Source organism: Accipiter gentilis, chromosome 2 (genome assembly GCF_929443795.1).
Source record: "Accipiter gentilis chromosome 2, bAccGen1.1, whole genome shotgun sequence".
Classification (NCBI taxonomy): Eukaryota; Metazoa; Chordata; class Aves; order Accipitriformes; family Accipitridae; genus Astur; species Astur gentilis.
The window spans coordinates 15,284,036-15,301,461 of NC_064881.1; the positions used below are offsets into that span (position 1 = coordinate 15,284,036).

Here is a 17,426-nt window from a genome sequence, read left to right on the forward strand (position 1 = left end):
TTCTCACATCTAACTTTGCCAAGACCTGTATTTATGGTCTTTACCCTACATTGTTGTAAATTATCTCTGATGTTTGTAATGAAGCTTCACAGATTTTTTCCCCATGTTCTCAACATAGCCAGGAATAAAAAAACTTTCAAAGCTGTGAAGGAAACTGCCAACAAAAAATATCCCTTTGCCTCCTCCATAGTCTCTCCTGAATGGATGAATATTATGTCTTTACCTGGCAGTGTCTGTATCTGGAATATTTCAGTTGTGTTTTCAGTAATGGATTTTAAGAGTCTAAAGTTGCTTGTTTGGTTTTTTTTTGTCACAAAAGAGTGAAATAAATGTCTTCTGAGGAAAACTCATTAAACAAATACTTAAAAAGCTTCATCTTTTCTAGTCAAGCCTGGAACCCTGTAATTCTTTGTCATGTCTTAAGAGAAAAAATGAACAGAAAGTGCACCCAAGATTCTTTATACTCACATTACCTAAGCTTCACAAGCAGACTATAAGTAATTGAAAATGGATTGATGTAAATAATAGCACTTTTATATGTTACCTGTGGTTGGAGAACTTGGCACCAGTGTATATACATCCATATATTGATAACTCACCTTTCTGCTTCATGTTCTCCATTTCATACATAAGACATTGGAAGCAAGTGAGGGTAAGCATCTGTAAAATTATGCAGGAAATTCATGTCTGAAGTGCAGCACCACAGAATCTCTTGTCCCTCAGGTTCAGCACTATTGTTCAATGGTGGAAGCTGTGCTTTAGTTTTCAAATGAAACACAACAGATGTTAACTGTTTCTGTATCTTTTCCAGTGTAAATGAACATTTTAGACTATATTAAAGTTGTATTAAATTAGAGGTAGAAAAACTCATAATTAAAGAAAGAAGCACCTCAAGAAGATACTTTATTCTCAGATTTAACTGAACTCACATTCTGATTTAACTTTAAGCATATATTTACAATCTCATGCTATAGTAGGTGCAAATACTCACTACTTGGGAAGACCAATATTTCAGAGCAGCTTCTATCCTTACTAATGTAAGGTTCCCAGTGAAGCAGGAATAGTTTGAGCCAATCCTGAAGTCTGAAGAATGAAAGTACACAAGTTGTCTGGATCCAGCCTTACAGCTCAACACCAGCAGAAGGGGGTGGCTTGCACACCTCCCTATTCTCACTGCTCTACTCCCTGGCTGAATACTTCTCTAAACCCTCTCCACCAATTCCCACAGCAGTTAACCGGACCCTTCAGTAAACCCATTCCACTCCTAAGCTGTCAGAAAACCAACCTAGCAAAAAGTGGAGAGTTTTTTGCCAGATTGGTGAGCTGAATCCAGTCTGTGAGGTTCCCAGTGGGTGCCAGGGCCAGCACAAGGCAGGCACTGGGACTGTGTGGTTATGAACAGCAGTGCGGAGGCGGAGGGAAAAGCAGGAGATGCAAGACTTTCCTTGTAGCTAGTTGCAAACTTGTCAGTTCAGCCTCTTGTCTAACTTCACCCTCAGGCTGAACTCAGTGAATACCTCAAGCCAGCATAACAATAATCTTCCCTTAGCTCAGCTGCTACCTTTAGTCCCTGCGCTGTTCCTTCATTTGCACCAGCACAAACGTCAGTTCAGTGACTTGATAAACTATGAAACCAGAACAGATCCTGCTGAAAAGCAACCATTTTCTTTTCCAGTGTTTTTAAGTGTGGGTCAGCTCTCTGCCCTGTTTCGCATGTTCCAGCAGAAGGGAGGAGGTGCAAGAAGGCAAATGGGAGCAAGTAGCCAGAGGAAGGGGAAAAGCGCATGGAGTCTTTCTGCAGCAGTGCAGGGTTACACCAGCTTAAAGTGCTCCTTGAGCTATAGCCTGAGGATCTTCCAGGCTTTACCTAACACATGCTCCCCAGAAGCCATGCTTCCTACGGCTGTCCCATCTGCAGCTGGGCTTTGCCAACTGTCCTCAGAAGCCCTAGAGGAGTCAGTGGTACAGACAGCAGACCCCTACCAGTGCCAGCTCCAGGCTGTCTTTGCTAAGGCAAAAGGGAATCCAAAGACACCTCTCCCAAGGAAAGACATAGGCTGCCTCCCTGCTTCTGAAACCCTTTAAAAACACAATACACCTGTTACAGTGGTAAACTTTCACTGCTGGCTTCAAATATAAAGTCTGTTTAATGAAAATCTTCAGTAGGGTCATGAATTTCAGTATTACTTAAACACAATGCGGAGAGATTCCTACCCGGGCTCTGAGTGGTGAATTGGGCTCCAAATTTATTGAGAAGCTTCATGGGCTTCTGAGTCTAGAGCTGCACCTTCAGCCACATCTAAGTCCCTGGTTATGTTAGTGGTTGGTGTCCCACATTAGAGCAGCAATTTGGTACTGTGGCTTTGACAGAAGGAATATGTCGACTCATGCTTTTATGTCCTCTGCTTGCTGAAGCCTCTGGTTTAGATTAAGCTAAATCCAGTTTAACCGCAAAAGTAACCAAATACTTGAAGAAAAGTATGCTTAGCATCCATTGTCTTTTCCTTAAGACTTCCCTGGAAATCAGCTTTGCTACTGCAGATGATCCCACTGGAATATAAAAAAAAGAAGTAAAGAAAGAATCGTGTCAGATACAACAGTTTGCTTCTGTAAACTGTCTACACAAAATTGATCTGGCACATGTGGGTGCAAATTGTCCCCATAATATTCTATCGTACTCTGGTAGGGATCTTGACTTAAGCTGACCAGCTCTAGGGTCCTTGGTCTGACCTTAAGAGAACTTCTTTAGTCTATTTTATCTTTTGTGCAATGAATGCTGTGCCTGAAGGTTTCCCTGACAAGAGAAGTTACACAAAAGCTTTCACTTTGCCACCCTTTGCAGCATATGTCATGTTCTCTCCCCTCAAATTTAACATACGGCAGGAATGGGAAAGTAAGTGAATAAATGTATTACATGTAGGGCCATAACCTGAAGCACATCTATACTGCAGTCAAATATGAGACTAGTTCTGCAGGCACAATTGAGCAGGCTTTTGGTCCAGGTACCTAGAAGCCAAGGAGCTCAGTAAGGGCTGTGATAGAAGCTGGATAAACACAAAAGCAGTTGGATGCTTCTAACTCTTTCACCGTCACTGAACCCAGGGTAGCTAATTTGTCACTAGCATTTAATGACTACATAAACTGCAGTCATTTCTTTGACAGCAGCATAAGCATAGCTATTGTAGATTAAAAGTCTGAATAAAGAATTGAGGTTTGTTTCATAGTCTGAGTGATATAAAATTTGGTCTGAGAGCTTTCTACCAAAAATATGCCCCACCCTCTAAGACCTGCTACGCAATGACCAAGTCATGAAGCATCTCTGTCAAATACAATTGTCATTCCAAGTAGATAAAGATAGTGGCTCATGTTCTCTGGCTACAGTCCTTCAGATACAGGACCATAAGGATGGTGATTCTGAAATAAATCTGGAATGTCACTCGCACATAGGTAAAATTCTGAGGCCTCAGAGCTTAGAAAACACAGAGAGAGGGAGCAACAGCATTAACTCCAAGTGTCCTAACTAGTTTAAATTCAATAATTTTTTGTAATAGTTTTTGTATTAATTAGTAATCTAGATCAATTCTTGTGAACGATTTGTCCTGTCACTAAGTGGATATGCTATTTTCACTACTGGAATATTTTGTGGCTGAATTAAATCAGTACAAAGTTCCCAGGAGACATAAAAGTGCAGAGCTCATTCCTAATTTTCCCATATTAGCTCATTTGAAACTTACCCAAACATTTGCAAAGAAGAAAAACCAGCTAAATTCAGTTCTAACTACGCTGTAACACACCTGTCATGCAGCTCCAGAGCTCTGCTGTGATTCATTTCCCTGTGCATGCTTTTCCTTTCTTAACAGAACTTGCTATCACCAGCAAGATTTTCAGGCTGTTAAAATTGATTAAAGATGATGACAAGATACTTGTTAAAGCTGGTTTTTTTTCCCCTCTCCTACTTCTGATATGGGACTTCAAAAGCCTTCTGAATGATGAGTCATGTAGCTAAAATGGCAGAAACCTGGCCCAAAGCTGAATACAAATGTGTTAATGAACAGTGAGAGATGAAAATAATACACTTAAATAGGAGGAATATAAGGTGGAAATCTCTGCTTTACTTGCCTTAATTTATTGCATTAAATAATATGATATATAGGCAATGTGTACACCTGAAAAGCCGGGATGCAGTTTCTTAAAAAACAAAAAAAAACACCACAAAAAACCAACAAAAGCAGAAGAAAAGCTATACAGGATACTTTACACAGTATTCAAGCAAATGTTATACAGACACTCAAAACACATGTGAAATATTAGGCATCCAAAATTACTCCTTGAATATCCTTCCTGGTAAGTCCTGAGTTGTTACTGTTCCATCACGTTGATTTATGCCACTTTCCTTGTCGTCTTTCACAAATATGACTTAATAGGGCTCTGTAAGTACTGATGCCTCTGAGGCACAGCCAGGTATTACAGGGGGACAATCTGATGACTCGGTAGTTGCTGCCTTTCCTTTGAAGTATCCCTGAGCCAACATTTATTTCCCCTAATGCCAAGACACTGTCAGAGGAGGTGCTGCACTTCAAATTAACTATACACTTGAGATAGTTCATTCATTAAAGCTAAATGTATCCCACAATCCTTCTAATATTCAAACTTAGAAATTTCCCTTTTCTCTTTTACCTTTCAGTTTAAGAAGCCATCCTTTGCATTTTTCCTTAACCCTTTCTTTTTGTGACATTGTGTCCATCTAATACCAATGATTCAACTCTAGAAATGGTCATATTTCACCGGCATATGAAGGGTATCTCTGCATCAGTTTCAATATGACCTGTAGAGTCAAAAGAGGTATAGAAATATCACTGTTGTAGAGAGGCTGGCATTAAGAAAGCGGATCTGAAAGGAACCTGCTTGGTTGAACAATAATTTAATAGACATTTAACCAGAAAGGTTTAGGGAGTACTCTCTCCACATAACTCATAAGACTCCAAATGCTTCCTCACACCACATAGTATACAATCCTTAGTGCAAAGCACCAAAAGCAAGAAAGTGTACGGTGCATCATGGAGAGAAATCAGCAAAGATTATCACCAGTGTCCTAGGTCCTTCTAGCAGAAGGAATCTGTTAGGTGAAAATGTCCAGGTGATTTTTAAGTAGAGCATCATATGGGGTATAAAATAAAAAACCCAACTCTTCTTATTGCTTCAACCTGTGTGGAAAATTCCTTCCTCATGCCAGATATGGTGAGGGTTGTGATGAGACCAGCTGAGCCTGGGGGGACTGAATGTGGCAGGCCAAAGAACTGGAGCAGGAATCCCTGGGTGTGGGAGAGTAAGAAGGAGCAGGCACAGCTGGACCATCAGGGTAATGCTCAGGACACAGGACGGGAGAGGTTGAATGGCAGGTCAGGTCATGAAATGGGTTAGGTGAGGTGCCTTGGGAGGGAAATGAACTCTGAACTTCAGTGTGAACCTGATGCTTCAGACCCTAACCACTCCTCCTCCGACAGCAAATGTCTGCCAGCGTGTGTGACACCTTCCCCTGCCTGTTGTCCCTTCACAGAACGGGTGACAACCCGGGGTTGCAGGCAGTTTCTCTGCCAGCTCAAAGGAGAGGTCTTTGTAATGGATCTGAAAGTTAAGCCTCGCGTAGCAACCCAAGCAGGTGTTAGTGTGATGCCACATAATGGAATGTTGTTACGGTTTGGGGGTTTTTAAACCTTGAAGGCATATGCATGTAAATTTACATACATAATGTTCAGAAAGTATTACAAATTTTTCAGGAAGAAACACTCAAAAATTAAGAAAAGCTGTTATTAAAGTCCTCCTCTGCAATCCTAATGTGATCCTTTTATATATTTGCAGTTTTGAACTGCGTGGATGCATAACCATTTTTTTCTGAGGGGCACCTCAGCTGGAATAGAAAGGACAGACATTTGGCAGTTTTCTGGTGATAGTAGCTATAGAATAGAAACTTGATTTGCAGAAAACAGAAGACATGGGAAGAATGAGGCACGTGACAGCAAGAATAAAAGGATTGCTTTTGTTGTAAAGCCTGCTCCGGGTAGCTGAGTTTTATCTCTGCTCTCAACTACCGAAAGCTTTTTTGACACAAAGCGAGTCACTTAAACTTCTCACATGCTTTGTTTTCCCTTTGCGTTCTGGGTTCTTGTCTTGAGACCTTCTGGTCTGATTTGCACAAGTGCTGAATGCTCAGCCACAGGGAGCTGAACACTGAGCTTATAAAGCGCTGTATAACCCCAAGTGTTCTGAAAAATGAAGGCTTAAGCATCTCAAGTTGGATGCCTATAATGTATGAATACTTCTGAATGTAATCTCTGCATGTATCAGGACATCATTCGCATTCTGAGAGCTGTATCATTCCTTTATAACATAAAATAAATTAGTTAATGTTTGTGCAGCGCTCACACATTACAGTGATGAGCATCTTAGAAAGCCTCATGAGGAAATTAATATTCTGTCCTCAGAGCAGGGTCTGAGTGACAAAGAGGAATGAAGTATTGAGTTAGCTGTTCACAAAATGTATTGAGTAAGGTAGGGTCTTTTAAAATAAAAACAAACCTATGATGAATTAATTAATGTTTGCATTGTATTGCACATTCACAAAAGAGAAAAATTAAGATGGCAAATATAACCAGAATCCTGACATTTCCTGATTTTGCTTTCTTGCTTTTGCTGTCTCAAAACTTTTCTTTTAATGCAGTCTTCCTTAAGTACCTATGACACTATACAAGGAAAAAATTCTGCTACTTGCATATCCAAAAAGTTGTGTTTTCAAATGTGGACAGTAACTTTCTTACTTTTAAAAATGATAAAGTAGTAATTACTGAATATCTAATTATTATGTTCTTAAAGCAAATGGAGCTTAAGTTTATATTCCTGCAGTTCAGTGATAGTGCAGGAAGAGCCTCTCCATACACAGTAGCTGGGTTTCAAGGTGCACACCTGCTTTGGACCTGCACTTCTCTTTCAGTAATCCTCACAGTGGATAAGGAATGAAACAGGTCCTGACTGTGTAAAACAGAGTAGCTTGGCCTGGGAAAGCACATTCAGACAGTTTTTGCCTGTGTGGTTCGGAGTTGTCACTGGTGCCCGTGGGACAGAATGAGGCCAGTGACAGATTTGGCTTGGCCTGGCAGATCAAGTAGGTTTCCTGTTGTTGTGATGACAGATTTAATTCATGGAGAGATAAAAAAATTCTTTCTTAAATAGGGGAATTCTCCTGAATATTCTGAAATCGGCTTTCTATGAGCAGCTGTGCTTGTATTAAGTGTTCATTAATTTTGAACACTCTGCACCTAATGTTCTGAGGACCCATGTTGGAAAATCAGGAGCTTATGATGAGTTACTACAGCGTCAGCAAGTGTGGTAAAATGTGATATCCTCTTTTAAGTTAATCTTATTAGTAGTACAGACCTTATACTGCTCACAGACCACAGGAGCTTTGTCTATTTTATAATAACCCAGCCTTCAGTTGCCACACTGCCCTTCTCTGTAAGCAAGAAGAAACGGCCCAGGAGTGTTACTCTCATTTTGTTTATTAATGACCTACTTCTTATGCCTTAGCCATCTCCAGACTGCCAAAGTATGTCGTAAGAAATTAAATTAAAGCAGTTATCCTGTTTGGTGTACAGAAACGTCTGTATGCATGTGGGGGTAATCAAAGTGGGGAAAAATTCAACCCTCTTCACCTGAACCTTTCATTGTACACCACAGGGAGGGGAAGGAAGAGGGGAACATAGCACAAAACTGCCCAAGGAAGCTAAACTGATGGCACCCGTCCAATGGAAATGGGATCTAGCATATTGTAGATTAGGGTGTTGAGCTTTACTGAGTATATTGAAGCAAAACAATAGCATATTAGCCTCACCTGGTCACAGCTAATTAGACTTGCGAAGGCACTTAGCAGCAGTTCTCCACTGTGAAGGTTATAAGCACATAAATGTAAAGTGGCAGGGCTGCTGCTCATTGCATTTTTCAGGTGGGTGTATCTCCAACGTGGCTGAGCGTGCACCTAGCCCCTCAGACAGAAATGCTTCTGAGGGGTACTGCTTGGAGAGTTAATTGGACATAGTTTGCAGTTGCATATAGGTAAACAGTGCATCTGTGAGGAAATAGTGTCAGTCAATGATGCTGACAATTAAAATACAAAAGATTATTTAAGGTAGACAAATTAATCGCCCATTCATGCTGTGGGTGAAGTATGAGTTCAGTCTTGCACTAGGGTAGGATGCTGGAGAACCCAGAAGAGATATGGGTATGTTCACCTGTTAAGGGTGCATTGTACAATCGGGTTCATGGCCATGAGGACCGGAGAAGTAGTGAGCTATTTTTCATGTAATTAAAATATCTCTTCCTGAAAGAGTCTTAAGAGACCAGCTTTACCCTTTACCTGTTTGGGTTTTTTTAAAAAAATCCAAATTATAAGATCAATAGATTTTCCGTTTTATTCGGTGGTGGTTTTTTTCTTGTGTCTTTCTTCATAATATTTAAATATTATTTTAATAATATTTGCTTATTTAAAGTATTTTACTATTCTGGAATTTCCTTTAACAGAGCTAAATCATGATTTACAAATGACTCACAGTTGCCCCAAAAACAGTGTTTAAATCAGCATTTTGGACTTAATTGGTATCAGTAGGACAGTGTAAAACTGTAAAGAAGAAATATCTTTTATTGGTGTTTATTCAGAGCAGCAATGAATATTGGATTTGTAATTTCCTATGGTTCTTAGGGGACTTCTGCAGGGAGACCTCCTTTTCTTGAACTCTCTGCACTTGGCTGTTCCCAGAAGAACAATGCTTATTGATATCAGGTTTTTTATTATTGATCTGCTCAGTATAAAGTCTTTTCATCTTCACATTTTATTTTTCTGTCTTTTTGCTTTCATCCGGCTTTGTGTTTAGTACACGGTGTGGACTGCCCTGTGGGTCACCTGGAATGTTTTCATTATCTGCTTCTATTTGGAAGTAGGCGGACTTTCGAAGGTAGGTCACTTATCCTTCTTCAGGTTTATGGGAGGGTGTTTTAACAGCAGGACTCTCAGATTTTAGAAGGCTGGAACCATAGAAGAAAAATGTGGTTGTTTGAACATACAATTTGATCTTCAGATTTCCCCTCTGATGAGAACTCCAGTGTTTGAACTTCTCTGATGATAGTAAATAGTCATGGGTTTGAAGTACATAAATGCAATGAATCTGAATTACAGGTGCCTTCTGAAGTACCATCCTGGAGGGGGAGTGGAAGGGGGGAGGTAAGGTTATTCAGTGGAAAATTTGAGGTTCTTTTTGATTGTTGAAAAACAATGTAATTTTGGTTGAATTTTCAAGCATGTATGAAAAGTGTATCTGAATTTCCGAGACTGCTTTGAAAGCAGCTAAAGAAAGTTATTTGAAGTTAAAGAAGGTTAATGTAACAACTTGTTGAGCAAATTGGTCTCATGGTGAGAATGTTAATTCTTTAGAAAAGAACAAATGGCAAAGGATGACTTTTTTTTCACATCTGAATAAAACTTTCCTTTACATGACACTCAGTCCTCTAGGTCACTGATTGCTTATTCAAACCTCTGATTAGAAGAGAAATGTTTGCTGGAGTTATCGAGATACATGTTGCTTTTGTACAAGGTAGCACTTATGTTAGCGTAGCTTATATTTAGCATTGTATCCACAGTGAGTTCCATACAACATCCACTGCTTTTCATTCTCCTGTTGGACATAGATGATATTGATCTTTGTTTAACACACTCATACTTGAATGATTCCAGGCACGGTATGCCCATAGTGCATGCTGATCCTGGTATTATTGATAGAATAAAGGTCCCCGTTACTGATTGTAGTCTTAGTGGTATGAACCACATCACTGTTAATTCATGCAATGTTTTTAGAGTTGTGAACTCCACTCAGTTCAGATGGGAACATTTGCGACCTACATACTTTTTTGGGTTCAGCATTAAAACTCCTTGCTTTTGGCTGACAACAAACAGAAAAGTGGTGAAACTGATTTAATAAGAAATAAAATTTAATTTACTCAGTAAAAATTCCATTAAAATTAAAGCTTTCAGTGATAGATTCCTTTGGTGATAAAATTCCATAGTGAAAATCTACAACAGTTTATTTTTTCTCCAGATATGATGTAGTTCACCAGAAGTCATAGGTTTGATGAGAAAATTAGTGCACTTCATAGATGATCAAAATAAATGTTCATATTGGTATGTTCTGACTTAAAAATCTATTAGATGAACAGAAGAGCAACACATGGAAGTGATGAATGCCCAAAGTAATTGTTCATTTTCATTATACACAGAGTTTGTATTTTTTCAATCAGTTGGTTGATGACTGTTTTTATAGCAACTATTATATTTTTATGGATAACTAGTGGTTTTATCTAAGTGCCTAGGAAGTGAAGCAAAACTTTTAGTCTGGCCCCTGAGTCTGTGAAAATTTGAGTTGTCTTTCCAATGATTGCAAAGGATTCTCGTCATACCCTTAGTGTAAGGGGATTATAAACCAGCAGGTATAAATTGAAATCTTTTATCTTCCAGTTTCACCAGCGTGTTTAATTTTTAGGTCTTCATACTTAACATATATGACAAATCACAATGCAGAGAAATAGCAGCACAAATATTACTCAACAGTTGAGGAAAATGCCTTTTATTAGTATGCACTTCAGTTAATCTCAGAATTTTGGTGGCATTTTTATCTTGTGGTTTATAATTACAACATTTGAAAAGTAGTTTCTCAACAAAATGGTAGACACAAAATTATTTCCATGGAAGTTAACTGCTCTTGTATAGATTACATCAAAGGCAACAGTATCAGGACCAAGCTAGTAATGATAGAATCAAGAATTTTGTTCAGTAAACCATGGAATTTGGGGTTTGTTTAATACTGTTTCTGAAAACCATGCTAGAGATGATGCAGTCATCCAGAAACTGAGGTCTTTTTGCACCATATGCGTAAAATCCTGGATATTTACACATTGATGGGTATTTGACACTGACTTAACTGGGACCCACATTTTACTCAAGGTGCTAGCTTAAAAATGTCATCATTGCTTTCCATGAATATGCTCCTGTGTTGTCAGGCATGATAGAAATGTGCTGTCACCAAGGTACATTAGTGTCGCTGGCAAGTCAAACGCCATCAGAAGCTTTTCAAGGATGGCTATTTTCTCAGCATTGAATTCTTGGCAGGGAATATTCAACTTTTTTCTTGCTATTGTTCTAGCTTTCCATTTAAAAAAAGATTTTGTTTCTGAAATGAATGCAGATTGATTATAACTTTTAAATTCTATTGATATACTATCAGGGAACATTATGATGCTGTCTGGCAGCTGACTGATTTCTGTTGGTCTGTTTGTTTTTAAGCACTATCATGTTTATATTTGCTCTGACCAGAACCAGAGTTAGCTGTTGCTTGGAGTCCTGTGAATTTATTAGGTCTTCAGTTATGAATACTATCAGAAAATATAACTTGGTGCAATATTAAATGGCAATTTTAATTCTATCTTCACATGGAGTACGCATACAATGTGGACAGACCAGACTTTTCAAATGTCCTGATAGAAACCCCCCACCGCTGAAATTTTGCTCAGCTCTTAGTCTTGCGGTGGAAGGGAAGATCTCCTTTGAATATTCTCTGTTTAATGCTGCCAAGAAGTTCCACTAAGGTTAACAGAAAACTTGAATAAGAAGAATGTAGGTAACTTACACCTGTTCTTTGCTGTGAGAGTTTGAAGGAAACATTTTTCCTTCAATTATGATGCATAATGTTCAGATTTTCCTGGTAAACTGTTTTATTTTTTTTTTTAAAAGGATCAGCCTGATATTTAGTTTAAAGTTTATGGATCTAGTACACCAAGATCTTTAAACTTTTCTTGATAAGGAGTGATGGAAACCTCTGCCACCTATCCTCCCAGTGCCAAACATGACGTATGTGACTTCATCCTTTCCATTCTTTCAGAAAAGCATGACGTTTCTTCACAAGAGTGACATAGAAAGTATATTTTTAGTTGAAAACATTTTTCATGTTTTATAGTAATTTGAAAAAAAAAAAAAAAAGGCAATTTCAAACATAGCCAAATTCCCACCAAAGTTTGTTTTTAATAATCTGGAGGGCCAAACTGGTAGACCTGAGTGGAGGAAGCTGGTGGGGAGGGGTAAGCTGGGAACTGAAAGACTGTATACATGGCTGTAGGCTTGTCATCAAGGAACTTCCTTGGGTCTCAGTCCCTGCTCCAATAAATATCATATTATTTTATACAAAGAGGGAAACCTTCACAGACGAGCTTTCTGTGGAAGCACTCCCCAATAACTACAGTATGGTAATTAGGGCAATCCCCTGGGAATAAGATGATAGGGATTCAAGTCTTCTCGAGTGTGAAAAGGAAATAAACCTGGCTCTCCCACAGCTTTGAGTTGTAAGTAGAAAGCTAATGAGTAAAGGTTTCCTCTTCTACTACTTTATAAACAGCAAATAAGTCAAGCTCCTTTTTCACTTATATTACAGATGCGCAAATAAAATTTTAATGCTTTTTGCAGGGCTAAAGGAACTATTTCATTAGAAATAAATATCTAAATCTTTTTTGTTTCTGTTAACGCAGGTTTTTGCATTCTTTTTTTTCATTTCTGATTTTAGCAATGAAAAAACCTGCCTGTATGAAGAATGAAATTTGCCTGTATTTTTCATTTACTACTTTTATGAAATTGAAAGCATAAGTTTTACTGTTAACCACTCTGTATGAGAGAAACACAGCCACTATTGTAACATGACCTTTTAATCCTCTGCTGAAGGATGACAGATTGCTACATCCATACATGAGCTCACTGGTTGTTTGGATCTTATTCTCTGTCTTGAAATGAAAATGTGTTCTAATTGCCACATTTGAGAGTATGGACAATTCAAAACTGAAAATGTGTTCTAATTGCCACATTTGAGAGTATGGACAATTCAAAACTTATAGACATAAACACAAATCTCAAGGCAAAAAAAATTCACTAAAGAGCATTTGAAAATAAACATTGATTGTATCTTACCTCATACAATACCAGAAGCTGTTACTTTGAAGTATGGTATGTTCTTAAATATGGACAAGAGAACTTCTAACTTGTATAAGCCAGCCCTCCACCCCCAGCAATACGTTCTTTAAGTACTTCTGTACAAAGGAGACTTCATTTGTTTAGTATGTACAGTTAATATTTCTATCATTTATATCCCTCCGGTATTTCAGATCCAGTATGAAAATAGCTGTTTATTTGTATTTATCATTTGCTAATCTAACTGACACTTTTTGATAGAGCACTTTTCTACCACTTGTTTTATTTTGACTTAGTGACATTTGTTTGCATGTGTTAATGCCTTTATTCAGTAAATGTATAGCAGCATTCCAGTACTGTATACTCCTTTCCTGGTTTTTGATATACCTTACCTAAGCATCTGCGCAACATTGATGAGCTCTCTTCTTTTTCTATGATGTTTTTGCTTGTTCTGCAGTTTTTCTGTGCCATGCTTCTTGAGCATGAACTTGGCCTCATTCAGGATTACTTTAAGTTTAGCTCTCAAGGTTGAGCTCTCTGTCAACTGACTCTTTTATTGCTTTTGGGCAAGGATTTGCATGACAAACACTCATACATTCAGTAGAAAACTACTGCTAAAACAGCTTATGTTTATTATCTGGTCCTTAATTTTAGGTATTGAATGTAGGTGAATATGAACTCTCAAATGTGCCTGTGACACTAGCTTCATTAACCTTTCCCCTGAAGTCAAAGTAAATTTTGTGTATGTTAATTAATAAAACAATCTCTTTTCACATATTTTTTTCTAGTAATATTTACTTTTATCAATAGAAGTTCAAAGTCTGTAGAGCTCCCAGCCAACTTTATTAAGCTGGAGACAGAACTATAGGCTGAATTCTTACATGGATCTGTGGTTGGAGGATAGAATTATAAGTCTGTTAAAATTAATGGTTTATTCCATCTGAGGACAAAATAGACTAATAAATTACTTAGTAAAATGCTGTGGGAATGGAAACCTAGTACTCTTTTTCTAAACAAAGTATTGTACATCAGAATGGGAGCTAATTATGTGGACTTTATCCTGGCTACTTCTGGAATCCAATTTATTCCATCTGGTGCATGTCAGTCAATCCTTAATTGTTGTACAATTATATCTAATCACCTCAAATAGAGTAAGTTAAACTCAAAACCAATGCTATTTTGTAATTAATAGAGATGTAAAGGTATATGCTGGGGCTTGTGGTTTTTCTGGGAGTTTTTGTGTGGTTTTTTTTTAATGTGAAATGAGAGCATAAGCCTTGCTTGAATTCAGGCTAACAATATGAAAGAAAAAGTGATCCTCATTCTAACTTGTGCTAATGTAAGTGAGAAAACAGAGTTAATTATTTTGGTGTAATTAACGTCATAATTAGCTCTATGGAATAGCCCACTCCAAAAGCTTGTAGACAAAGTTGGCAGCGTCTGTAAAACCTGCATGGAAAATCAGCAGGTGGAGGGTAAAGGACTTCCTTAATCTAAGCAGAAGACTGAAAGTAGATCATAGTACATCTACTCACATGTACATGATTTTTATGTGGAGGAAAATGATCAGCTTTTTTCATATCCGCTGCGAAGAAGGGCAAGAAATAATTTGCTGAGCATGTGTCAAAGAAGATTTGGTTGGAGGTCAGGAGAAGCTTTTTAATAGTAAAGGCACTGAACAGGATCTAAAGCTGTTACAAAGCTTTGTCACTGGATAATTTGAAGAATGAACTAAAGGAGTATCAGTGAGGGGAGATCTAGGTAACTCCTCTGCCCTGCTATTTTTAATCTGTAGAAATAAGCCTCTGTCAAGATAAAAACCCAAGATAGTGTCTGTGGATGGTTTAGGGTAGGAGTGTTAAAAATGAAAAAGTGAGTACAAGTTGAAGACTCAAAACCTCATCTTTAATCAAAGATGTCATTATCAGAGTGTCGTTAACTTCGGAAGGAGTGGCATTCCAGCTGGGGAGCTTGGGGTGTCTCTGGCTTTTTTCCCCAGCAGGTGTGTAGCGACACGGAAAATGGGGAACCCCAGTGGAGGCTCTGAGGTGGCTGATGTCAGTTCTTGAGCGTGCACAGGTGGGCTTTTGGTGTTCAGCTGTGTGACACCAAGTGGGAGGCAATGCTGTCATTGCGATTCACTCCTGATAGAGATTAGACATCTGTTACAGGTAAGACTCATGTGCTTTCTGTTCTGTTGATGGATTTTTAATTGAACACAAATCATTGCCTTTCACAGCAACACATCCTTCACTGAGGACAATGTGAGAGTGATAATAGTATGTTTCTTCACTGTTGGACATGGTGCATACATTCACGTCCAACTCAGCTGAGAATTTCTTCCCACACACCTCTGATTCATATCAGTTGCTCTTGGTCAGCATCTCTCTTGGGCCTTGGGAGACTACATACCCATTACCTTCTTATTCTCCCCACTACTGTATGTCCATTTGCTTCAGCTGATACCATCAGCTGCTACTGGCTGTGATGTGCACAGTAATGGATCATGCTAAAGCAGTAGATGTACTGTAATTCTAGGCATTCTGCAATTTCTAGACATTACAAATGACTAGTTTTGTAGCAGTAGTTAAACATAATCTCTTCATAGTGTGCATTAATAAAATTCAACTTGCAGAAATTAAACCTCATGAAAAGATTGTTTTCATTTCTTTGAGGTTGGGACCCTCTGCTGCCTCCTCCTTCCCCAACTTTATTATTCCAATAGGGTTTAAACAACTTTTGTTTTAAAAGTAAAGTTCCAGTATCTTCTCTGGCATGGAAGAGGAGGAGTGCTAATTAAACACCAATTAAGTAAATTCAAGTAAACTAATATAAAGGCAAACAAAAACAACCCCAATATAAGTTTTAATGCTTGGCATTTACTCTTTCTTTGAACCAGCTCTCAGAAGTAAAAGGTTTGGGGTTTTTAAAAAAAAAACAAAAACAAAACCAAACAACTAAGCAAACAAGTTTTTAGAACCAGTTGCCTCCTTTTTGTTATTCTTGTGCCGTTTCCTACAATAGAGGTTCCACTGAAATGTGTTTTGCTAAAATATGAACTTCTAATATAACCTTCCTTATGCAAGTTGCTCCTCCCATCCTGCTGCTCTCTCACCATAAAGAGAAATAATCTCCAGGTTCAATTGTATTTAATACTTTCCCATAATGTTCTGTTCAAACAGCAACCTTTTGCATTTTTAATTACTTTGGTAATAAACCTGGAAACCAATTCACTGTGAAGTTATGCAGCATAATATTGAAAAGAAACAGCAATTCAGTGCTTCAGAATAATAGCTCTGGCCTTGGCTGGTATTAGGTATTGTTAATCATAGATTCAGCATGCTGGTGGTATGCCATTCAATGGTATTTGCAAACAGTATTTTTTGATGTTGTGTTAGGCTGACATCAATAGGTGCAGGAGCAGAAGCTGCTGTGGTAGCTTCTGTTTAGAGTACAATGACTGTTTCCATGAAAAGTTAGAAAATTATAGCCATGAACTGTGAATTCAAAATGGTGAATCTATGGAAAAATGCATTGTCTTTTTATTTGCAATTTACATTTCTCAACCAAAAAAAGGAATAACTACACATTCATGCTTGCCATTTGAAAATAAAACTAAAGGAATGCTGCCTGCAGAGTGCTTAAGAAGATGACTTAATACATGCTCTCTTAAGGAAAGAAGAAAAAAAAGGGCAAATTAAAGAGCACAAAAGTATTAATCTGTTAGTATTCTAATATTTAAATCAGTGCACATTCCTCCAATTAAAAATTTTCAACAATGAACTAGCCTCAAAGACTTCTATTTTAGCAGAAGAGGCTTTGTGGTTGTTTTTTGATGTTCCAGATTTCACGTAAGCGAAGTAATTTGTTATTCAGTCTGTTTCACTCTACTGTGTAAAGCTGTAGCATCACGTAAGTTTTAATGAAATATATGCCTACTCTTGGAAGGAAAATTAACATGCAGCTAGGTTGGTGGCACAATTTGAGCATAAGGTCATTCTGTAAAAAAAAATTATGTGGAACAAATGGGACACAGATAAATGCCACCGAAACTGCAGAATGTGTCATTCTGATGTTAATTAGTTTGTTTAGGTGATACGATCACATTGCTGAACAACTTAATCAGAAGTACATTCCAGATGGTGCAAAAATTGAATTTCATATCCTTTCAGGTGACATTTACAGTGGTTCATAATATTATCTACAATCAGCACCATTAAAATATGTTTTTCAAACAGAATTGGTGTTCTTTTATAACACCTTGATGCTAAATACGGAGGCTGATATTTGGAGTGGAGGCTACCATCATCATCTTTGATTTAAAAACTGAGATGATATTTCTGTGGCTTTTTTTAATAATCCATTTAATATCTACAGT

The 17,426-nt window shown here is 38.0% G+C and overlaps 1 protein-coding gene across 2 annotated transcripts in view; it reads left to right on the forward strand.

The window, feature by feature from the left end:
• NKAIN3 (sodium/potassium transporting ATPase interacting 3) overlaps nt 1-17,426 on the forward strand; it is a 381,873-nt gene that overhangs the window by 188,582 nt on the left and 175,865 nt on the right. For both annotated transcript variants that reach the window (XM_049818905.1, XM_049818912.1), the window contains exon 3: nt 8,922-9,002. In XM_049818905.1, the coding sequence (XP_049674862.1) occupies nt 8,922-9,002 (81 nt within the window). The remainder of the gene's footprint in view (nt 1-8,921; nt 9,003-17,426) is intronic.